Consider the following 25,892-nt stretch of genomic DNA (forward strand, 5'->3'; position numbering starts at 1 on the left):
ACAAAAACAGCATGCTATTGAATTACTGCGTTGCCTCAATTTAGAAAGCCCCTATGTGCCTCATTCAAAAAAGCAAAGGGCCTGCATCTTGAAGTGTTTTTCTCATGTAAAACGCACAAACCTGGAGAGCCGTTCCGAGCCATTGTTACTGAAAGAAGCACTTGGCAGCAGCAGGTAGCATCGTTTATCCAGAAACAGCTTTCCTCGTTAAGAATCCCCTATCCGTTAGCAATCTAATTCTGAGGCTGTTGTACAATATTTGAAGGAAAACAAAACAAAGAGATGCAGCGCCTTCAGTGTTGACGTACAAGATCTATTTTACTCGATTCCACACACAGAGCTGTTAAACAATGTTAAAATGTGTATTTGCGAAGATAATGATGAAGTAAAATTTAGAAATGACAGCGGAGCACTTGTGGAAAGCTTTATGGAAATACTATTCTTTTATCTTAGTTCTACTTTTGTCGGCTGGAATGAAGCAATGTATGTGCAAAAACCAGGTACATGTATAGGTTCCAAGGTAGCGCCAATACTAAGCTATATTTTTTTTTAGCTCGTGTAGACAAAAGTATTCACACTGCTTTAGGAAGCTTGGCAAAAATTTTCCGATTTGTTGATGATTTTTTGGTTATTTTTGATGGGAATGAACATGGCTGTAATGTGGTTAATGTACTGAAAGTGTTCCATGAATGTGGCCTAGGCCTTAAGTTTACCCATGAGATTGCTAAAGAAAACGAACTACAGTTTCTAGATCTTTCTCTGCGATTGCTACCCGATCACACATGCTGGATGCACAGCCCTAGATCAAAAAAGCCCATATTACAGTACAAATCAGGACATTCGAAGCTTGTAAAAAGCAGAATTGCGGTGTCTTGCCTTCAGGCTGCTTTAGTAAAATCTTGTTGCCTCTGAATAAAAGAAAGCTTTGCCAATCAGGTAACAAGACTAGCTTCAGTGGGATTCCCGGAACACATTATAGTCAGAGCGGCCAAAAAGGTAATTAAAATAGTAAAGGGCGTACAACCCACAGATTCAAGGAACAGGCTTAGCACGAACAAAAAGCGCCTTGCAGTTGTACCTTATGTCTATTATTTTTCCCATAGCCTAAAGAATGTTGTCAGCTGGTATGGTGTTGAAGTGGTTTTCAGCACTCCTAACAAGGTGCAAAAACTGTGCCAAGCTATTTCCAATAAGTTAGACAATAGGGTAAAAAAATGCAGAGTAGGTGTTGTGTACCGGCTTACGTTGACCTGTGGCAACAAGTACATAGGACAAACCGGTCGGTGCATAAACACCCGTCTAAAAGAACATGAACGTTCTCTTGGTAAAGAAAACCATTCGCACTTGTCGAACCACTGTAATATATGTCATTGTGATCCGGTATTTTTTAACACTGACGTTTTGTTTTCAGATAAAAACAAACACGGGAAATCACAGAAGCATTTCATATAAAAAAGTTCTCTGAAAAATGCATAAGCCAACCATCGGTTGCAATCACTGAAAATGAATTTGCCTTTTAAATACTGGATGAACCTTCTTAATCTGTTTTTAATCTGTTTCTGTTTTACTGACCACTCTTGTTGCGCATGCTCAGCGCTGATAGCTGGGGTATATATATATGTTCTGTATCTTTCAGAAAATAAAATAGCTGTGAGTAAGCGCTCGTGTGTCCCCCTTCACTGTGTCCTTGTCAATTGTGCGCGCTAAATATTTTACTATGAAAGATATAGCCAATATTCTAATTGACATTAAGAAAAATAAAGGGAGCTGGGCAGGTCATGTAATGCGCAGATTTAGATAACCGATAGTCCATTAGAGTTACAGAATGGGTACCAAGAGAAGGTAAGCGCAGTCGAAGATGGCAGAAGACTAGGTGGGGCGATGAAATTAGGAAATTCATGGGCGCCAGTTAAAATCGGTTGGTGCAGGACGGGGGTAATTGGAGATCGCTGGGAGGGGCCTTCGACCTGCAGTGGACATAAAATAGGCTGATGATGATGATAGTGATGATGATGATGAATCAAACTGCGCCAAAGTTTTGATGAGCTGCGTAAGGAGCGCCTTTCCACGTGTCACACCACTACACAATGCACGAAAATTTCAGCCTTGGAAACCGCACGTGCTGGAGCTGAATATTCTGCCCTGCTGCCACAAATTAAGCAGTACATCCACGAAGAAGTGGACCACCAGCTCACCCTTGTGACATCTGTTCCCGAGACCCCTACCGCATCGGACAACCCGCTCCATCGTGTCATTCAGACGCACGTCACTGAGGCACTGCCATCCCCTGCAGCACTGCCGCACGTTGCAGTGCCTCTCACTTACGCTGAAGCCGTCACTCGCACATACGTGCGCCTGCCGCCAGCGCTAAGCAGCCCAGTCACCAGCTTCTTCTCGCCGCCACGTCCCGTACAGCCAGGTGGATGCGCAACAGGCGGGGCCTGCAACGCAGCATCTGCTGCTATCAAACCGCACTCGGCATGCTAGCACATTGGCAATGTGGAAGGACCAACATATGCCCGCTGGTTAATACGTAGTCCTAGCGTATTTTAATACGCAAGCATTGTTTGGCGAGTACCGCAGCAAGATCTGTCCGGCACGCGGAAAGTGTAATGCCCTGTATCGGCACAAAAATGCGTACTGTGCAAAGTTACAACATTTAATCATTATAATAGTGTAAATATATTAGTGATTGGTAGCTTTATAAGCAATGAGGAACAACTGAAAAAAATTTATTTGAGAGAGTAACCATACATAGGGTCCACAGAAAATGCATTGGGAAGCCTATAGTAGTGGTGGGCCAACTTGAAATTTGGGTGTATGCCAACATAAATTTGGTAATAGGCCAATTTAAATTTCAACGTCCGCCAACTTAAAATTTCGGGGTGGACCAGCTTTAAATTTTGGGGGTGGGCCAACTTGAAATTTGGAGAAATTTGGAGTGGGCTAACTTGAAATTTGAGGGCGGGCCAACTTAAGTTTGGTAGTGGGCCAAGTTGAAAGTTGGGGGTGGGCCAACCTAAATTTTGGGGTAGGCTTATACACACTTTGACAACTCCAGCAGAGTTACTGCATACTTTTTTGCAGTGGAGAGCCCTGGCTACCCACTCCCCTCATAGCATGAATAGACCTCACCTGATTCAGAGTGGTTTAGGACAGCAGTGCACTTAGGTGAACCTTTAGCTTAGGTAAATAAACATAATTATTTTATTTATAATTCAGGCTTAGTTATTTATATTGATGACATGTTCTTAATTATCTAATTAACCTCAGTTAAAGTTATGATGACGTTTGTATCTGTAAATTATAATTAAGATGACTTAATTCTAACTAATCTCAAGGTACCCTTAATTCTTGATTAGGCTTCGTTGATTTAACTTTAGTAACTTTTGATTCGTCTAATAATTCAACATTAATTTATTTTAATTAGCCTCAGTATTCATGCCACCTTCAGCTCACGTCGGTCGCCTTCACCTTGCTGCCGCTCCATTTCCCCCATGCTTCGGCGGTTCAATTCTCTGCCGAGGGAAAACTAACTGCCACAGTTGCTGAGGCAAGAACTGCACTGTCGTTGAAATGTTTAAGGCCTCATACTTTGCCCCCTAATGAAATCACAGTGTTTATAGATGGTTCCGCAACCAAAGCTCTTTTCGACACAGCTGCCGTTCCTGAGATAAGTGAACTACTGTGCCGCAAACTGAAAAAAGTGACGATACTGGTTCCTGACCTGTCATTACGGATGGCGAGCTCGCAGCACGTTAAGCCTTTGGCTGCGTGCACCGCTCGTGTTTTGATTGAAGACGTGCTGTATGTTGTCGAATTTGTCATCCACTCGTGTGCGTCATGTGTTGTTATCCTAGGGTGGGACTTCCTTTCCAAACATCATGCTGGAGTCGATTGTGCTCATGCACAACTTGCCCTGTATCCGTTCAGTATGATAATCGCAGACCCTACATGCCTGTCGCCTAAAGTGGTCATCGCTGCCGACATCGTCATTTCTTTGTTCTCGGCCGCCTTGGTGTCCATTCGCTGTGGCTCTATCACCTATTCAAGTGCTTTTTTTTATGCCGTCTGAAGATTATGCTCGTCACCGGAACCTCATACTTCCGTTTGCAGTCATCGAACTTGATGATGATTGTGGTGCCGTTTATGCATGCAATCCCTTTCCCTGCCCTTCAACTTTATTACACGGTGAATGTCTTGGCCATCTGGACGCTTTTCATGCCATTTTCCCAGCCCAGGCATCTCCTGATGTGGCACTACTGCCTCTTGATGCAGTCACTTCTGCCACCACACCCGCCGAAGATGACCAAGTCATCTTGTTGTGCAGCATAGATAACGCGCTCACTCAAGCCCAGTGCAGCCAAATCGTTCAACTACTTGAACGTTTTTTGTGCGTTTTTCGATCTCGACCAACCTTCCTTGGGTGCGTACGTCTGCGGTTGGTTACTGTATTGAGAATGGTGACCATGCTCCACTGCGCCAGCATCCCTAATGGGTATCACTGACTGAACACCATGTTATTTGCAACCACGTCGATGACATGCTGAAATGTGGCGTGATTCAAGAATCCCACAGTCCCTGGGCTTCTTCAGTCGTGTTGGTGCATAAAAAGGATGGTGCAATCAGCCTTTGAGTCGATTACCGCCGACTAAACAAGATTACATGCAAGGATGTCTATTCGCTACTGCATATTGACGATGCCCTGGATTGCCTTCAAGAAGCCGAATATTTCTCATCGTTGGATCTGCTCTCCAGCTATTGGCAAGTGCCCATAGCTGAATCTGAACGCCCCAAAACAGATTTTGTCACCCCTGATAATTTATATTGTTGCGTGTGGAAAGACAGATAGAAGACGCTATTTACAGGCTATTTACACTGGAGCCAGGCAACCAGGCTGACACTCGCTCGCGCCAAGCGCACCAACAAACTTCGTCGTCGTTCTCGCGGTGGCTCGTTTCTTGAGCATCGCTTGATCATATCATAATACTACACCCCCCCCGGCGGCAAAAGCACCGTCACAGTGCTGTTAAATATCCAAGGCGCGTGGAGAGTTGTAGGGCTTGAGTCGGGCGACGTGGACAATATCATTGGTTGTCACAGCGGAGAACGTAGTGGATGTGGCTAGAACGATTTCATAGGTGACATCGGTCACTTTGCGGAGCACACGATATGGGCCTGTGTAACAAGAAAGGAGTTTTTCACATAGGCCAACTTTACGCGAAGGTGACCAAAGCAACATGAGGCTGCCGGGCACAAAATGGACATCACGGTGACGGAGATTTTAGCGTTGCTTCTGCTTGTCTTGAGACACTTGTAGACGAGCGTGCGCAAGTTGGCGAGTGTGGTCAGCGTGGGCGATTGCATCATGGGCATAAGCGCTAGTTGAAGCTGTGGCGGACGGAAGCACAGTGTCCAGTGGTAGCGTTGGTTCGCGGCCATACAATAGGTAAAACGGGGAAAAGCCAGCAGTTTCGAGACAGGAAGAGTTGTATGCAAAGGTAATGTAAGGTAGAGCCAGGTCCCAGTCACGGTGGTCGTCAGAAACGTATTTGAATGGCATGTCTGTAAGGGTGCGGTTCAAGCGCTCAGTGGGCTTCTTCGATTTTCCACTTCTGGCTACCCACGGGCAGCCAGAGCCAGCCAGAGCGCCTTCGTTTTTCTCAGGTTGCTCCGCCCACCGCACGACGCACTTCCGCCGGGCGTTCGTTTTGCTCAGGCTGGACGGTTCTGGCTACCCGCGGCTATCCGCCAGAACCTGCCAGGATGATTTTGGTCTGGCGGCTCTCTGGAAGTTCTCTGGCTAGCAGACGACTAAAAGAGGCGATGGGTGCTCGCCGCCATCTTTGCTGGGACTTCACGGATTGCAACGCGGGCGCTTGAGGACTTACGTTTATTTCGCTCAGCCAACTGTCTATGGTCATTTTCGGATTTCCTTACTTCTAGCGTTATCTTTTTAGGTGCTAACGCTCCGTTCCACATCGCGAAGCGGTGTGATACGGTGTGATACGATACGTGGTGAACCGTTTGAAGCTTTTGTGTGTGTGTATATGTGTGTGTCCCCTGATTGCTTCTTCATGGCGGTGAAAAGAGCGCCGCGCTCTCATGCTTGCATGTTAACTGCATCGTGTTCCACGCAAGTTGTAGACGCTCATTCACACATTGCGGTACATTTTGGGTTCGTCTTTCACTGGTGGCGTTCCTTTTCACATATCTCGCGTATGTATATCTCTCCTTTCTCTGCAGTTAGCGAAAGCTTTGCAGCTAGCCCGTGTTCGCTCCGTCTCTCCGTCGTATGCTTAGGTGGCAGCTCGAAACCGATATGTGTTCGAACTTCAGGCCGTTGATATGAGAATAGACTGATTGCACTCGGTACATTAGACACACGTACATTGGCTTATTGCTCTCATGATTGCGACCAATGTTTTTCGTGTGAAACGTTTTGCTGGTCATAGGCGACGTGCATTTTCATGCGCCAGCAGCGTCCCCAGCTCCTTAGGGTCAAAATGAGAAGCACCCTCAGCCACAACAAATTTTCTGAAATCGAAGCCCAAGCAGGTCGGCGCGAAATTTTATGTGTATGCGACGTACCCGATAACCTGCTTTTTCATGTCTTGTCATGACACAGCGCCAGCATCAATGACACACAGCATCAATGTCGCCGGTGGGCGACGTGATCGCTGCGAACAGGGATCCTCTAGCTATCGCTTTCGAGTATACAATTACGATTTCGCGTCTTGTCATCCGCCGCGTCGGAGGCCATCTGTTGCGCTGTGCAAGGCGAAGTTGGCCCAGTACGCGTCCTGCGCCGAGTCGCGCAAAATCGCGCGAAAGTGATCGTATTCCTGAATGCAACTATATATTTTCAAGCTGGTAACGCATAAATGGGCAGACTACACCAAGCGCGCGCCGGCCTCGCTGGGCGCTGCCATGCTGGTAGCATGTTTACATTTGGCCAGCTGTACCGGCGTTCGATTTTGCAAACTTCGGGCAGGTTCGGGTTGCCTTGGGATCCCAGCCCACGTGACTTCTGTCAGAACCGGAACTAACTGGCTGCCATCTGGCTGCCAGCGGGCTGCCAGAACTCCGAAAATCGAAGAGGCCCAGTGAGGCCATTCGTTTGGGCATGGTAGGAGGCGGTAAATTTATGCCGTATTGAGCAGGCACGCATGATGTCGTCGATGACTTTGGCCAAAAACGTACGGCCACGGTCTGTTAGCAAGTGACGCGGAGCACCATGCATCAAAATAATATCATGTAGGAGGAAGACCGCAACATCAGTTGCGCAACTGGTCGGAAGAGCACGGGTTACGGCGTAGCGGGTCGTGTAGTCCACCGCGACTGCAGCCCACTTGTTCCCTGATGTAGATTCCGGAAATGGGCCAAGAAGGTCTAAGCCGACACAATGAAAGGACTCGGCAGGGATGTTGAGCAGCTGCAGGTAACCAGCGGGGAACTGGGAAGGCTTCTTGCGTCATTGGCAAACTTCACTAGTGGTGACGCAACGTCGTACGGAACGGGCAAAGCCCGGCCAAAAAAAACGGCGACGTACATGGTCATAGGTTCGAGATACGCCGAGATGTCCTGCCGTTGTTGCGTCGTGGAGCTCTTCTATAACGGTGGAGCGGAGGTGTTTAGGTATTACAAGTAGGAACTCAGAGCCGTCCGGATGAAGGTTACGACGGTACAGAGTACCGTCGCGGAGGACGAAGAGGTGTAGAGTAGCATCGGCCGGAGGGTGCTCAAAACGGTCTATGAGTGCTCTGATGTAGGCGTCACGGCATTGCTCGTCGGCGAAATAAAGCAGCTGTGATGCAGAGAATACGCAAGAACCACTGGCAATATTAGAGGAGTCAGAGTCGTCAATAGGGTAACGCGACAAGCTGTCAGCGTCTTGGTGCAGGCGGCCAGACTTGTACACCACGCAATAGGAAAATTCTTGTAGCCTCAAAGCCCATCGACCAAGCCGGCCTGTAGGATCTTTTAGCGAAGAGAGCCAGCAGAGAGCATGATGGTCAGTGACTACAGAAAAAGGGCGAGCGTAAAGGTAAGGATGGAACTTCGCAACCGCCCAGACAACAGCAAGGCATTCTCGTTCCGTAATGGAATAGTTACGCTCCGATGGTGCTAGGAGGCGACTTGCATAAGCAATAACGCGATCCTGGCCACGCTGACGCTGGGCTAAGACGGCACCTACACCATGACCGCTGGCATCTGTATGCAATTCTGTAGGGGCATCAGGGCCGAAGTGGGCGAGAATGGGTGGTGAAGTTAGAAGAGTGACGAGACGAAAGAAGGCGGCGGCCTCTCCAGTGCCCCAAGAGAATTGTACGCCTTTCTTCAAAAGGTTAGTTAGGGGTTAGCAATTGTCACGACGAAAGTACGAGCATAGCCCTACAAAACTTCGAACATCTGCGGCTGTCTTCGGAACCGGAAACTCTCTGATGGCGCGAGTTTTGTCGGGATCAGGCTGTACTCCGGAAGCGTCAACGAGATGGCCCAGAAGAGTAATTTGCCGGTGGCCAAAACGACATTTGGACAAGTTAAGTTGCAGCTTCGCCTTTCGAAATACATCAAGTATAGTTGTGAGACGTTCAAGGTGAGTGTCGAACGTTGGCGAGAAGACGATGACGTCGTCAAGGTAGCAGAGGCATGTGGACCATTTGAAACCTTGGAGCAAGGAGTCCATCATACGCTTGAAGGTGGCAGGGGCATTGCATAATCCAAACGGCATTGCCTTGAATTGGTACAGGCCATCGGGTGTGATGAACGCGTTTTTTTCTCTGTCCATATCGTCAACAGCAATCTGCCAGTATCCCGAACAAAGATCAATAGACGAGAAATAGCTGGAACCGTGCAGGCAGTCAAGGGCGTCGTCTATACGTGGGAGCGGGTAGACGTCCTTCTTAGTAATGTTGTTTAGATGACGGTAGTCTACACAGAAGCACCACGTGCCGTCCTTCTTCTTAACCAACACCACAGGTGACGCCCAGGGACTCGAAGAAGGCTCAATGATGTTTTTATCTAGCATTTTGTTGACTTCGTTTTGAATTACTCACTGTTCCGACGCAGAAACTCGATACAGTCGTCGGTGAATAGGCGTAGCATCGCCAGTAAGAATCCGATGCTTGACCGCGAGCGTCTGGCCTAAAGGGCGATCATCGATGTCGAAAATATCTCGGTAGGACGATAATACTTGGCAAAGCTCTTCAGCGTGCGCCGAGGACTGGTCCGTCGCAACCATTTTCTTTATATTGGGATCGGCACCCGAGGCTGGCGCGAGGGGCCTGCTAAGCTCGCGAGAACCATCGGTCGATAACGCTGCCATGTATTGGTCGCCGAGACAATCAACGGTGGCAAAGCAAATACCTTGCGGTAGAATTTGCTTTGCCAATCCAAAGTTACACACAGGCATGCGAGTGCGGTTCCCAGTAATATGAAGTATACTGTGAGGCACTGTAACATCATACCTTGTTGGAATGTCAGGCAGAGGAGTGACGAGGTACTCGCCATCAGGAACTGGTGGGAAAGACAACAGTTCAATGTAGGCTATTGACTTTGGCTGCAGGCGGCAGTGGGGTGCGTCAGAAGGTTCTGCGAGCATCGGCAACTCAAAGCGAAGGGTACTGGAAGAGAGTCAATAAGAGCAGAATGTGCGGAGAGAAAATCGAGGCCGAGAATGAGGTCGTGGGGGCAATGTGCAATTACGGTGAAGAAAACAGGAGTGTGGCAGCTGGCGATGCTGACGCATGCCGTACACATGCCGATGATAGGCACAGTACCGCCATCCACAACGCGGACGACGCGTGCCAACGCTGGGGTGGGGAGCTTGTTCAGTCGTCGTTGGAAGGCAGCACTCATAATTGAAAGATGTGCTCCTGCATCGATGAGTGCCGTGACAGGATAGCCGTCAACGTCAAGGAGGTTTCGGTTCGTGCTTAACGTGAGCAGAGGATTTGAGGGCAGGGTCGACAACGCAGCTTCACCTCCAGAAGCTGCAGTGCCTAGTTTTTTGGCTGGATTCGGTAGGCGATAGGCGGCGAAGAGAAGTGGCGGGGTTGTGGCGAACGAGACTGACAGCGCCGAGGTGAGGGCGAGCGGCTGTAGCGAAGGTTCGGAGCAGGAGCATCAGTGGCAGTGGATTCATGGCGGGTGGTGTAGGGAACGGAAGGTCCAAAGGTGCGGGAATAAGCGGCAGTGTATGTTCGAGGAGGTGATGGCCATCGGTTGCGGCAGTGATGAGCAACGTGGCCGATGTGACAGCAGTGAAAGCAGATCGGCCGGTCATCAGGGGTACGTCAATCGGACGGGTTGCGGCGAGATGTGGCGGAAAAGGACTGCCGAGGACGAGGAGGGCCGCTAGAGAACTGGGGAACGCTGGGTTGAGACGTGGAGCACACGGAGTTCAGACCCATGTTCTCAAATTCCGGTCGGACGACGGCCTGGATCACCGCAATGGTGGTTGCTGGCGGATCGGGAGGCGTCGTGGAGAAAGCTGGCGAACAGGTGGCCTCGAGTTTGCGGCGAACAATACGGGTGACGTCGTCACAGGTGGTGGTCTGACGTGGTCGATCCTCACATGTCAACGTAGCAGCAGGGTTGGGTAGCCGCGTGATGTGGTGTGTGATTCGGCGGCTCTTCGAAAGCTTGTTCTATTGTCGCAATGACTTAACCATCTGCAGGTGGCTCCTTACTCCTCGTCATTTGCGCTTGGACATTTGCGGTGTTTTCTACGATGACCCCCAATGTGGCCATGCTGGCACATTCAAAACGTACTCCCATCTTCGCCTGCAGTACTACTGGTGTGGCATGTATCGCTACATTCGCCAGTATGTTTGGTCATGCCCTACATGTCAGCGCCGCAAGACAACTCCCCATAACACCGTCGGACCCTCTACAGCCATTGCCTTGTCCTGCCTGACCGTTCGACCGCGTTGGAATCCATCTTTTCAATCCCCCCCCCCCGAACACTCCTGATGGCAACTGGTGGGTCATTGTCACCGTTGACCACCTCACACGGTATGCTGAAACATCTGCGCTGCCAACCACTACTGCAAAACACGTTACTTCCTTCTTCATCACGCCATTCTGCGACATGGTCCACCACGAAAACTACTAAGCTACCATGGCCGCGTGTTTCACTTAAACATCATCAAAGCCCTCTTAAAGGAATGTCAGATTGTACATCTCACCACCTCAGCCTACCATCCTCAAACTAACGGCATGACAGAATGTTTCAATTGTATCCTTGCTGACATGCTGGCGATGTACGTCTCCAACGATCACACAAATTGGGACCGGGTACTTCCACTCATAACCTACGCGTATAACTGCGGCCCAAGCTACCACTGGTTTCTCACCTTTCTTCTCTTCGACGTGAACCATCATACTCCATAGACACAATTCTGCCATACCAACGCGACGTTCCTGAAGCGAAACCTAGTTCTGAAGCGGCTGCTTAAGCAGAAGAATGTAGTCAACTAGCGCGTTCGTTTACCACGCAAGACCAGTGTCATCAAAAATCTCGCCATGGCATTTCTGCATCTACTGCCCACTATGCCCCCGGAATGCTGATTTGGCTATGGGGTCTATCCACCACTCTTGGCCTTTCTCCCAAGCTTTTGTCCAAGTACCACGGTCCTTACAGAGTCCTAAAGCAAACGTCGCCCGTGAACTGTCATCGAGCTGGTCGAGCCAGCTCCCGACATTTGTTTCCAAGGGTGCGAAACAGTTCATGTCACATGGCTTAAACCGTGCTACGACCCACCTGTGCTGTCTTGTGCCTAGGTCACCAGGTCGGCTCCTTTCTACCCGGGGAGTGTTGTACCGGAGCACTTTGGCGTCAGTTCTGTGCCAGCATGGAGGAAGACGTTGACATTCATGTGTGTCTCGCTCTGTCGGTTTTCAGACTGTGGTTGCCCTGTGTTAGTGGCCCTTTTTCAGACACTGTGCCCATGTTGCTGAGAGGAACAAGCCTGTTACAATATTATTAAGTGTAATTGATTTATCTTTAAAGCTGTTAGATCAGCACAAAAAGGAAAGATATAAGAGTTGATTGTACCACCCTGTAGTTGAACAGCCAGGCACGTGGAAATATGAGGCAGCATGAGCGCTGATACCTGTACCGCACTTGAATGCATACAATCCGTCCAGCACCATCTGCGCAGGCATAGACGCCCAGACGCGCGCTTGCACGTATCGGCAAGCGAACGTGTGGACAGGCCTTAACGGTGCCCTGCAACGCCGTTTTGAGGTCATCATATTTGCTATTGATCTATTCTCAGCTTGCATAGAACACAGAACAAAAGTCAGAAGTCAAAGTCAATTATAAAAAATTGACGGACACAAATGCAAGTTATGGTCAGAGAAAATTCGAAATACAAGCAGAAGTCAACTTTAGGGTGCACATTTCAGTCTTTCATGACGGCATGTGGTACTTCCCGATAGCAGCGTAGCATTGGCGGAAGTCGGCACTCCATAGTTGCCAAGCCTGCTGAGCCTGCTGATGCTGTTCCATGGTGTTCCCATGGCCTCCATGATCGGGTGGCACGGGGTCTGATTTCGGAGGCCATGGTGCCACCTTTATGGTTACAACAGCTTCTGCGAGGCAACCATTAACTTGCCAAAGTGCTCAGTATGTGATGTGTCATTCCCATTGTTGCAATACCTCACCTGTGGCTCTGTGATGCCTAAAATGGTTGAAAAATGTTATGCTGTACCTTTTGTCGCAGTACTCTCAATGCTGTCTGAACATATATCACACGTGACATTTTTGACCAATCATCATAGTGGCACTCTCATTCGTCACAACCCGTTTACGAAGTACCCAAGCTCGCCACTTTGAGGTGATGCCATTCGGTGCATTCAGCAAGCTTTCTCTAACACGTTGCAGGGCCCCTTTCAAACATTAAAAGCATAAAATGAATGCCTCATTTGTTTTATTAAGAATAACCAGTACATATAGTTGACATGGTTCACTACCCATTGCAGCACTGTCCTGTCTAAATGCTGCTCATTTATGTCGCTAGTATTTCATGTGTCAGTAAACCACATGACGAGCTATATCTTGTACCTGCATCTTTGTCGCTTTTTGTTGCAGTGGAGAGATCCGCAAAGAGTTCAGAGAGCTGAGGCGCCAAATGCGGTCCAAGGAACAAGCCAAGCTGCAGCTAGACCAACAGTCATCAGGTACAGTGACCTTACCACAAAACAACGCATCACTGATATGTGTCGTTTTGAAAGTCATGTTGGTTTTTAGAAAAAGTGAAAAACAAAATACAAAGTTTATAGTGTGCTTAGGCACCAACAAAATATGCTGCCTTTTAGGTGTAAGGATCAATGGAGAAAATCTCAACAATGTGCAGCTTGCAGATAACATTGCCCACTTGTCTGATGTAAGAGATAGGTGGCAATCTTTACCACCTGCATAAACACTCTCTCCACTTTTCCCCGTCTAGCTTTCGCAAGTGAAATTCCTTCCTTGCATTCTTACATACCAGAGCAGAAGGATTGTGTGATAAATATGTAACTGGCCCCGCCATCTCTTCTTTATTATTATTGTTTTCTCACATGTTTTTGCTGAGTGGTGCACTTCCAGTGGCAGTGCAAAATTGTGCAGTGCACAATTTTGTTCGCTCATCATGAGAACACCTGATTATCTGTATAAGTTATTGTCACAGTGACAAGCACTGAGGCAGACGCAAGCGGATCAAAGAGCACAATCGCGCATTGGAACCCAGTAGAAAGTGGTAGATAGTTTCGTTTTCTGCGCGCACGACTGCACGATGTGATAACAAGCAGATGAAACGAAAGTTTGTTCCTCTCGCTACAGCACGGAGTGAAACAAAGGCACGCAGACATTCGGTTTGTACATTCTATTATTTCTCTGAAGTATAAATCGTCATATGAAGCAACAGATCAAACAAATGTTGCCTTGAATAATTCTCAATCACGTGCCACTGTGAGTGATGTCACAGTACTGCAATTAACATAGGCGCACTTGTGCAATTGATGTCGACTCTTCAGCTGGGAGTGCGGCACCCACAAGGGCATTTGACATGAACTTTCAGCTCTTTTTCACAACACGTAGTGCCATAATACTTTGCAGACACAAGTGCAATGCATTGTATGCACTGCGCTTGTGAGTTCTAAATGACTAGGCCAGACAATTTTCACCGAAAAACACATTGTCTAATTTTGTTTGCTTTGGATTCCTAAGCATATAAAGAAGCTCATCACCAAGTTTGGTAATCATTTACACAATAGAAACGAAAATTGTCCTTTTCTTTACTTGGCGATGGCATGCATTTTCTGTTGAAAGCATCTACAAGCACTGTTTTCAAGGTGTTGCTGTAGGATGGGAGAGGAGCCTAACGCAGATTCAATTCACCTGTTAGAAAGCTAGTTTTTCGTGCATTTTGGGCTCAGCAAGCCAGAACTGACATGGTGTTCGCTGATGCAGATGCGAAATGGGAATGAATCGTTCAGTACTGCCCGAAGACAGAGCTCGCATCTCTGAGAACAGCAGCATCCTTCTCTATATTCAAGTTCAGCAAAGGAGTACAGGGCATCAGGAGAGTGCTAAAGCAGGTGGATCTTGGCTATGGTGTCCAAATGAGAAAACACAGGGTGCAAGCTACTAAGGCCAGCATTTGACGAGCACAAAGCTGAACACTAGACAGCTCGAAAGCTGAAAAGAAGAGAGAGCTTGAGGCAGTTGCCGCTGAGCAGCTTTGGTTTGAAGGAGGGGGCCTAACCTATGCAGCCGAAGCATCTTATTGAGCACCGTTGCCTGGAGAATGAAATGACATGTTTTGAAGACTTCGAATAATTTTTTCTCAGTTTGCACTTTTTGATCAAGGCACTTTTTGGCCAGTATGCGCTTTTAAGAAAGCAATTGTTTTGATGCTGTTTCAAGCGATGATGAAAACTGTTTTTTATTTATTTATTTTATTTATTTACACATACTGCAACCTTGGTGAGGCTGTTGCAGGAGTGGGCAGTGAGGGAATGAAGAAAAAAAAGAAAGCGAGAAAACAAAATACAGGTGCAAAAAAAATATGAATATCAAGTAAATGCAATGGTTTCCAAAAATTCTTGCATAGGTAAAAAGTGGATGCTTCCAGGTAGTGAATTCCAGAGCTCAGTGGCCAATGGAAAGAAGCTGTGCTTGAACATCTCCGTTCGGCAAAAGAAAGGGGTGAAGTTGAGATTATGAGAACTCCTAGTGATAGAAGATAGACTAAAGTTCAAATAATTATTTAGTGTAACAAGGCGCTCAGAATGAACCAGCGTGTGTAAAAATTTCATGCATTCTAAGCGGTGGTGGGATGAAAGAACTGTAAGACCTGTAGCTGTATAATGAGAACAAGGGGAGAAATCTCAACTATAGTTGCGAAAAATGAAGCGCACTGATTTCTTTTGGACTGATTCTCATTTTTTAACATCGGATTTCTTGTAAGGATTCCATATGATGCAGCCATAATCAAGAAGGGGGCGGATATGTGTTTTATACATCAGCATTTTGGTATCCTTTGGAGCCTTAAGCAATGAACAATGGAGGTAACTGAGATGTCTAAAAGCTTTGTTACATATGATATCAATGTGTTTCGACCATGACATGTCATGGAAAGTGTACGTGAAAAGTGATGGAGGTGGGCGTCTGGAAAAGGACATGGAAACAGTTTTAGAGAAATTAATGTTCATTTGCCATTCTTTGCACCACCTACAAAATTTTGCAAAGGAGTCATTAAGTAAATCATGATTCATTGGTGTGTTAATATTATGATATAATATATAATAGAATATTATAATATATAATATTATGATAGAGGACGCAATCATCAGCGTAAAGACGAATATTAACGGACACACAATGCGGCAAGTTATTAATATATAATAAGAAAAGAAGCGGGCCTAAAATGGAACCTTGTGGGACGCCGGACTGACAGGAGAGGAAATAGAGCCATTAAGTGCACAGACAGAAAACGCTGGGTTAGGAAGCTATGTATCCAACCAACCAGAGAAGGGTTATTTGGAATGGAGTTAAGCTTGTAGAAAAGTTTTGGGTGTGGGAAGGTGTCGAAACCTTTGGATAAGTCAACAAAAATGCCGTCAATCTGTCCACCTCAATCTAATGACTGCCAAATATTGTGCCTGAATTCGATTAGTTGGGTAGTAGTGTTATATCCACGATGGAAACCGTGCTGGTAATTGGATAGGATATTGTGGCTTTCAAGAAATTCCGTGATGTGTTTAAAAATTATATATTCGAGTAACTTGCATGAATGGGCAGTTAAGGAAATGGATCTGTATTTCTGCAGAAGTTAAGCGCTACCAAATTTGTATATCGGAATGACCTTAGCAAGCTTCCAGGATTAGGGAACAGTGGCGGTAGATAATGATTTATTTAGAAATGCAGGATGTTCATAGTCTTGCAGCTGACAATTTTTTGGCCTAAAAATCTTGCCGATTCACTCAGTATTGCTTCTGCTTTTAACACCTATTTTCATATCATGTTCACACAGGATAGCTCTTCACTTCCACCTTTTAGCTGTGACTCATACCCTCCTATGGAAGACATCGTCGTCTCTTGTTCAGGTGTTCTGAACATGATCCTCCATTTAGATGCCAAAAAGAGCTGCGGCCCAGATGACATACCCAATTCCTTCGTTGTTCGCTACTCACTTTGGACAAGCAGATACCTTTCCGTGTACCTCTCCGTGTTGACTGCGCCTAACAAGTTGGAAAGGATGTGCAAAATAAAAATGGCCAGGCTTAGCTTGGTTAAGCCAAGAATGCGTTGCATATTGCGCGGTCAGGTGGTGGCTGCGGCCGCGCGCGACCGCGCCAGTTGGGGCCCAGCTTTTCCTCCGTGACGTCACGCGCCGGCGCTGCGCCCCTAGCGGGAGGAGCGGGAGTCAGGTGGTGGCTGCGGCCGCACGCGACCGCGCGAGTTGGGGCCCAGCTTTTCCTCCGTGACGTCGCGCGCCGGCGCAGCGCCCCTAGTGGGAGGAGCGGGAGTCAGGTGGTGGCTGCGGCCGCGCGCGACCGCGCGAGTTGGGGCCCAGCTTTTCCTCCGGCTGTCGTGACGTCACGTCACGTGGTTGCGCTAAAGGTCAATGGTGGCTGCCCGGCAGCGCCCAAGGGCTGAACTGAGTGATTGCAATATGCAACGCATAAAATAAACGAAAGCTGGAGAACACCTGGACCGTGCAATAAGCAACATGTCGCCAAGCCTGTAGATTGCTGTACCAATGTAGTGTATTCCATTCCCACCTCTTGCGGCTGCACTTACGTAGGGCAAACAGGACGCTGTATCAATGAACGTTTGCGTGAGCATGCGCACTGTGTCAAGATTAAGACTGGCAGTAATCTGGCCGTTCATTGTGCCAAGTGTGGCTGTTCTCCACTCCTTGACGACACACGTGTGTTGAAAAGGTACAGCAATCAGATGGCCAGAGAAATCTTTGAGGCATTTTCAATGTGTCAGTTAGGAGCCACCTGTGTTAGTTCCCCTTCCATAGCACTTTGTGATAAAGAACTTAAGTTCTTTAGAAGTTAAGCAGTTTGGCCTGTGTCCACCATGTTTTGGTTTCTTTTATATTGTTTAATGTTATTGATGCATGTGCAGCAGTGGTTGACCGATGATGACTCGCCTTCCCCTCCCCTTCTTTCACTCTCTACTCCGTGTTTTTTGGCGCCGTTTTAAATATGAATGATCCGTACCAACTAGCTCGCACCCAAACCCTTCTGAGCGTGCCCCGATCCATGCTTCTGCGAGACCGTCTCGCGAGGCCTCGTTCGAACGCGCCACCGTTCGTGTGACCGTACGCGCGTACGACCAGGCGTTGGTGTCCAGCATGGGGCGAACATATTCGCTCGTTATCCAGTCGCGGTGGGTCAGACTTCCGCGATTTATCACGCGCCCATTGGCATGTTTTGTGGATAGCAACTCGACTAGCAGGCATTAGTCTATGAAAGGTGCAATAAATGCCCTTAAGATTGTTTGCACTACTGTGTTGTCGTTCCTTTGTCCCAAGAGCATTGGTGAGAACCCCGCATCTGGCTGCCCAACGTGGACCTCTTGGGGCATCGGACGATAGTTTTAAGTTTGCTTTATTCGAGACCTTTGTTTGAACCGAAGTGTAGGGCTAGCGTGGATTTTGATCGCTAGCGTTGGCGGTGTGCTTTCATGGGTGAGGCGATGGTGGCTGTAGTGTGTTTGAACTTTTCAACATGCTAAGCCTTTTCGCAAATGATTTTTTTAAAGGACAATCGTCGGTACGAGAGCCACGTAATCTACATCTTGGGAGAGCGAGGCTTAGCGTTCGCAGAGCATTGGCAAGCCTGAAGCCTCGTGGGTGGTTTGAATTTCTTATGTAAATAGCTTCTTCTATCTCTTTGACTCTGATGAAGTCGCGGCTCTGGGAGCCAAGTGGCCGCGGGCCACGGGTGCCGCTGCGGGCTGACTGGTATTACGGCCTGGCACCGGGCGCTCCGATACCGTCTGGGACGGTGGGCGCCGTCAACTCGGATGCTGTGTGCAACAAGCGGGGTAGGACCACCAACAGAGCTGACGTCTTGTCGCGGCTGCCTGTTTTGTGCCCATTTTGGGTGTTGTTTTTTTTGGATGCCGGTTGTTGTCAGGGTAGCGACGCTTTAGGCCTAAGGCGTTACGAAGCTGCCTGTTGCACGTAGAGAGACACAACCTGGTGGACCGTGATGTTGAGGTGTTGCACTTTGCTTCCCTCATTCTATTTAGCCTCGCACGAATTGAAATTACTTGTTCGACTCAAGGAAGCGAGCTTCGTTCACGTGAACTTAGCATCTGAATAGCCGCCTGATCTTTTGCTAGCCGAGTTGAACATCGTACCACGTGGGCGATGTGCATGCAGAATTCTTCTCCCTTGCACTGCTTTAGTGTTTGCCGAGTGCGTTTAGTGTACGCAGCGTGAGTGGAGTCACCCCTGGTTTGCTGTCACCTGCACATCATCTGCACTGCTGCCCCGGACTACGATTGAGCCACCTCGGGCAATGGTGATGTTGTGGCCACTTCGGCGCAGTGACTTCGGCGGCCGCCTGTATCCAGCTCGCAACCCTCGGCAGCAGAGAAAAGAACCGGCGGTCACCAACAGCTATGGCGGCATGGCGGCTCTTGCCAGCAGGGTGCTTCGGTGCGAGCGACGCTTGCTCGTAGCTACTGCGTCGCCGTTTATGGAGTCCTGGCTGGGAATCGTGCCATCAAGTCTGCAGAGCTGCTGCTGTGACCAGTGGACGCCAGCGGTGTACCTCAGGGACAATGTCGGCTCGCATGTTATGGACAGCGTGTGGACATTTCCTTGGTGCGGCCACTGTTGCATATACTACCTTGTTCGAAGCACGCATTGATGTTAGACCGTGTGACATGTTTTGCCGGAATATGTAGTAATTTAAGGTTGGGGGGATGTGGCGATGCGCGACTCTCACGCGTCCCCTGATATGTTGTTTTGCCGCGTAGCTCTCGTCTCCTGTAATCCGGCTTCGCCGCGTGACTTGATGCCCGCGGCAGTCACTTTGGTTGAAGCGCATTGTGAGAGATGGCGCGAGTGTGGCTCTGCTAACGCCACCTAACAGCAGGTTACTTGAGCGGGGAAAGGAGAAGGCTCGGGGTTCGGCAAGCGGCGCAGACGTTCCGCGCGTGCACTGATCCATACTTCTGCGAGACCGTCTCGCGAGGCCTACCTCGGAACAGACGAACACATTCATTCGAACACGCCACCGTTCGCGTGACCATACGCGCGAACGACCAGATGTTGGTGTCCAGCATGGGGCGAACTTATTCGCTCGCTATCCGGTCGCGGTGAGTCAGACTTCCGCGATTTGTCGCTCGCCCATTGGCATGTTTTGTGGATAGCAACTCAGCTAGCAGGCATTAGTCTATGAAAGGTGCAATAAATGCCCTCGTGATTGTTTGCACTGCTGTGTTGTCGTTCCTTTGTCCCAAGAGCAAGGGTGAGAACCCCACAACGGGAAGCACTGGGTTTGTAAATATCTATGTGTGCTTGTGTGTGTTTGTGTGTTTGTGTCAGTGCGCGTTTATTTGTTTTCTTCAGTGAAACCTGGCAACTGCCCTTATGGCTGGTGCAACATAAAAGGAATCCCATCTAACCCACCAGGCACAGTGCAGGGGTGGTATTCTGTAAGAGTCCACCTAGTGGACTGTCCATTTCGGCCGCTGCTGATTGGACGCAGCTGTACGAGCGAGGAGGAGACGAGCGGCCCTAGCCAATCAGGAACGGCCGAAATGGACAGCTCACTAGGTCGACTCTTACAGAATACCTCCCCTGGTGCTCCTTCCAGGCTTCTTATCATTGTGTGTTTCGAAATACTAAATACATATGCATGCTTACCAAATGGAACGAGTAGATGAATGTTTGTTTGTCTTGTGCAACTGAAACGCTAAGCAGACGATCAGGATCACTGCATGATCTGAGTTTGGAAACCTGCAAGCTTAGACGTCATTATTGATGTATCCTAACAGTTTGCAGCGTTTGTTTTTTGTGAAATATATTAATTTCAATTGGGTTGAGAGCATTTTAGTTTATGAATGCAGAAAGTTTTGCACAGCATGTTTAAATTTCACGCGCTAGGCACGCGATCGATCGCAGCGCCCTAGTGGTGATGTCATTGCAGAAGCGTCCCTGGTTCTCCCATTGTTTTGACACATTGCCCCATTCAAGTACACCATACTAAAGCTTTGTCACTCACAAACATGTTTTTTGCCTCGGCCTCCATTTGAAATTTGTCTTGGAAACAAATAGTGAAAGAGTGGTTTCTGTGGTGGTTGAATGTAGTGACTATTGTGTGCCCTCTAGAGTGTGATGCAAAGGAGCATGAGGGGGATGATCCAACAAACCAGCTGATGCGTGCCTACCGACAGGAGCAGCGTGTGTATACAGAGAAGAAGCAGAATGTGCTCCCTAAGGGGGCTCAGAGGGAGCAGAAGGTGAGCATTCTTTTGGCTTCTCTTGTGGAAAGTGGTTGAGCACACACCTTTCCTCCAACTTTGGCTTATTCTAGTTTCCGTGCTTATGTTCTAGTGAACACATTTTTACATAATAACAAGCAACATTTTAGCATACTGCAGCCAAAGCCTTGTCAGCCAGCCAGGGAAGATAACGTACAGCCACACAGCAACCTTCCATGGCATGTTTATCCGCAACCTTGTTGCCTTCTGGGGAGAGCAGATGCCACATAGTACATGCAGTTTCATAGTCTCTTGGAAGCAGTATTCCAACAGATGAGGGTGGCAGCTTGTCATGTGTTTATTTTCTTTCAAGGTATGCACTTGCAGCACACGAGTTCAAGCAGAGTCCTTCCATCTTTTATGGTCACGAAACTCCGCCATTACACTCTAGGAGAGGTTCGTACACTGCTCAAAACTGCCATGCCATGGCACCACTGTGCCTCAGCGGGCATCGTTCGCGTACTGAAACGCTTGCATTGTGCGACACGAATGATTGATATGGTGCGTTCTGTGCATGTGTTGTGCCCTTTTTTTAGTTCTTTACCGTTGAGCTGAATTCGCGGGCTCGTACGACAATGTGGAACAAGTTTTGCATGCCGGGGTGCCATTCCGACTAAAAGGAACAACCAGAAATGTGTTGTTGGAGTAACAAGGACCAGCACGAGAGATGCAAACGGGCCATATTGCAGCAGAAAGTGGCAGTTTTAACTTTGAATGCAAGTATACATGTGTGTGCGAAACACTTCGACGCCTTGGACATCATCACTGCCTACAATTTCAACATAAACAGCAACGCCATGTCTCTGTAGCATCAAAAGCCGACACTGAAGCCTAATGCCAAAACAAGGATTTTTGAAGACCTTCCAGCGTATCTCATGAAGCCCAAACCTTGGTCCTGCTCTTTAGCAGTTCGACTCTGATGCGAACGACCACATGAGTCATCAGGTATGATTGAAAGGAAGCGCAGTAGAGGATGACAGAAGACTGAATGGTGCGACGAAATTAGGAAATTTCGGGGTGCTAGTTCAAATCGGTTGGCGCAGGACAGGGGTGATTGGAGATCGCAGGGAGAGACCTTTGTCCTGCAGTGGACATGAATAGGCTGCTGCTGCTGCCGCCGCCGCCGCTGCTGCTGCTGCTGCTGCTGAAACCCGAGGGAAGAAGGACAAAGAGGGGAAGCTGGGAAAGGGATCTTTCGGGTATAAATTCGTATACTCAAGAGGCTAAAGTATGGATGGGATAAGAAGGCTAAAGGGACAAGAAATTCATTGGTTGCCCCCTAGTGAACGATGAAATGAACAGCTTGGAAAACCGAGCTGATGCTCTTGGCAAACATTTTGAGCATGTTTCCAGTTCTAATCTTTATTCTGAGGCATTCCTAAAGCACAACCAAGTAGCAGAACGCAAGGCCATTGACCACAGATTCAGACAGAACAAAACCTACAACCTGACCTTTAACATTGCCGAGCTGAGAGCCTGCTTGACTGCATGTCAGAGCTCTGCACCTGGACCTGGTTGGATCATATGCAACATGATTAAACACCTCCCCAGTGATACTCAAATAATGCTACTCGCACTTTTAAATGCTATGCGAGCTTCCGGGTACCTTCGTACTGCATGGAAAGAAGCCCTTGTCGTTCAGATTCTGAAACAAGGCAAAGACCCCACTTTAGTAACAAGTTACTGCCCAATCACCCTCACAAATTGCATTTGCAAACTTCTTGAAAAAACATGATTAACCGTCGCCTTTTACACTTCCTTGAGTCAAGCTAATTTCTTGATCCATATCAATGTGGTTTTAGAGAATGACGCTCTACCACCGACCCTTGTGCGCATAGAAGCAAACATTCGCGACACTTTCGTACATAAAAAATCCTTCTTATCCGTGTTTCTTCATATGGAAAAGGCATACGATACAACTTGGCATTATGGAATCCTGCACGACCTGTTGATGCGGTGGCAATATTGCCGCGACGCCATCTGTGCCCAACAACGTTGACGATGAAGACGACGACCTTGTGTGTGCAAGCGAGGGTGCTAGAGAAGAAGCCTAAACTGAATGCTTGCTCTAATTGTCTAGATTAAGCACTGCTCTCCGCCTTTGTCTCATGTGAGCCGTGACACTGGTGGAGGTGCGGGGTATCGCATCATCGCCTAATGATAGGGACGACTCGTGTGAGTAGCCCTGCATCCAGCCCTTCAAGACATCATCCACGCATCGAGACACCTGTGCACCACGCAAGCCGCCGCCTGCAAGGTCTGTGCCCGGAATTCGGTCTTCTGCAACGAACTTCGTCAGCGACCTCACCGACTCAAGAAATGGCGCTTGCAAGTCCAACACAGGTGACTGTCCAAAACAATCTAGTCCCCACAAGCTTCTACCGTGATGCGTACGAAGATGCCGAAGACTGGCTGGACCAGTACGAACGCGTAGCTGCTAAGGTCAATCAGTGGCGTCCGTACCAGAAGCTTTCCAATGTGTACTTCACTCTTGGAGGTAGCGCAAGGACGTGGTTCCAAAACCGCGAGGCACATTTGACAACGTGGGACGAATTTTGCCGTCGGCTACATGACACCTTCGGAAGCACTGATCGCCGAGATAATGCACGCCTTCTCGAGTTGCGCATTCAGAAGCCCAAGTGTCTCCATGTTTGCCGAGGACATGTCTCGTTTGTTTCACCGCGCGGATCCCAACATGCTGGATTCAAAGAAGCTGAGCCATCTCATGCGTGGCGTCAAAGAACAGCTATTCGCTGGTCTCGTGCGTAACCCGCCTACAACAGTGGGAGAGTTCATTAAGGAAGCCACAGCAATTGAGCAGGTGCTCCAGCAGCGTTGTCGACAGTACGAACGCCTGACTAACAATGCGCCTGCAGGAGCTGCAGTACTCACAGTGACAGACGAGACCTCGCTGCATCAACTGATAAGAGACATTGTGTGCGAGGAGATTGCGAAGCAAACTGTGACACCGAAGGAGTTTACTGTTGCTTCGGTCGCTGAAGTTGTTCGCCAAGAAATTCGGCAAGCATTAGCATCTCCTGAGCCACTGCCTGAACCGTGTCCCGAGTTGCGCTTCGAGCCATGCGCATATGGCTACGCAGACGCTGTCCGTCACCCGCTTTCTACCGTGCCGGTACAGCAGTACCACCAGCGGCCACCTATTGCTGCCTGGATACAGAAGGAGCATTTCAGGCGACCCCAGCTTCGGAGGACCAACGTATGGTGTACTGCTGATCGCTGACCATTGTGTTTTCAATGTGGCGAACCAGGGCACATTTATCGTTTGTGCCCTCATCGCCAAGGTGGCATCCAGGAAATGTCACCTGCCACTCTGTGACAGTTTCCAGACAGACATCCACGCTTCGACGACAGTGTCACTCGGGAACAAGGCAGCCTAGCTAACCTCCGGTTGCACTCGCCGTCTCCGTTGCGTTATTCTTCGCCGAACCGTCGCAGTTTCACCGACGTGGTGAGAGGCCGCTCTCCAAGCCCACGGCGGGGAAACTGAAATCGGCGACCTACGGGGGGAAGGTTGCAAGTCGTCAAACCGCCGAAAGTCCCCCAACATTACAGAGGAACGAGCAGAGCAACCCAGAGAAACGGAACGCTGACGAATTTTTGAGCGCCAACCTACTCTTAACAATTGATGTGCACAACGTGACAGCTTTAGTTGATACTGGCGCAGACTTTTTGATAATGAGTGAGCAGTTGGCAGACTGGCTTAAGAAAGTCAAAACGCAATGGACAGGCCCTTATATTCGAAATGCCGGGGGCCAGATAATGACACCTACAGGGAAATGTACTGCACGACTCCAGACAGGAAATACAGCTTTTGTTTATTTATACAGCTATACAGTTATACAGCTTTGTTTATTTATATTTATGCAGTTATACAGCTTTTGTCATAAATACAACTTTTATGATTTTAAGAGAGTGCTGCAGATCACTCATCCTTGGAATGGACTTCTTGCAGGAGTACGGTGCCGTGGTTAACATACGGTACGGCGAGATAACCCTTTCAACTAGTACAGAGATGAGCCACGACGAAGAGCGCCAACGTACATCGTTACGTGTTGCCGCCGCCGATGTCTGCATTCCACCACTATCATGCAGTCTTGTCTCTGTCAGTTGCGGAGAACAGTTTAACAAGGACGGTGTATCCGAACAACTAACTGCACTTATGTTCCATCAATGTGTTGCCATCGCTCGCAGTATCGTCAGCCTAATCAGTGGTCACACAGAGGTACTTCTGACAAATTTCACCAATGAATGCCGGCAGATCAGTAAAGGCACTGCTGTGGCATACTTCGATGAAATTGACCACGTTCAACACTGCTTTGCTGTAGAAGAGGAATCGACCACCGATAGAATGCCACATGCACCCATCTTCGACGTTGACCCAGGTTTAGTGCCGCAACAGATACAAAGTCTCAGGGAACTGCTTGACGATTTTAAGGACTGCTTCTCTACAACGTCCCGAGTGCGTCAAACACCACTGACGAAACACCGCATTACTATGGAGGAAACAGCAATACTCATCCGACAGCATCCGTATCGCATGGCTGAGAAAGAGCGTGAAGCAATACAGCAGCAAGTCAAGAAAATGCTAGAAGATGATGTCATATCGATTATCGCAAGCTCAATCGGGTTACAAAAAAGAATGTGTATCTCTTACCACGCATCGACGATTCCCTTGAAAGGTTACGGCGTGCACGGTACTTCTCATCGATGGACTTAAAAAGTGGATACTGGCAAATAGAGGTCGATGAGCGGGATCGCGAAAAGACTGCTTTTATAACGCCTGATGGGCTCTATGAATTCAAAGTTCTCCCTTTTGGTTTGTGTTCCGCCCCAGCCACATTCCAAAGACTAATGGATACTGTTC

General features: G+C 48.3%; 1 protein-coding gene across 2 annotated transcripts in view; it reads left to right on the forward strand.

Annotated features, from left to right (window-relative positions):
- LOC142580185 (spliceosome-associated protein CWC27 homolog) overlaps nucleotides 1-25,892 on the forward strand; it is a 373,861-nt gene that overhangs the window by 283,447 nt on the left and 64,522 nt on the right. For both annotated transcript variants that reach the window (XM_075691069.1, XM_075691068.1), the window contains 2 exons: nucleotides 13,100-13,188; nucleotides 20,856-20,986. In XM_075691069.1, the coding sequence (XP_075547184.1) occupies nucleotides 13,100-13,188; nucleotides 20,856-20,986 (220 nt within the window). The remainder of the gene's footprint in view (nucleotides 1-13,099; nucleotides 13,189-20,855; nucleotides 20,987-25,892) is intronic.

Source organism: Dermacentor variabilis, chromosome 4 (genome assembly GCF_050947875.1).
Source record: "Dermacentor variabilis isolate Ectoservices chromosome 4, ASM5094787v1, whole genome shotgun sequence".
NCBI lineage: Eukaryota > Metazoa > Arthropoda > Arachnida > Ixodida > Ixodidae > Dermacentor > Dermacentor variabilis.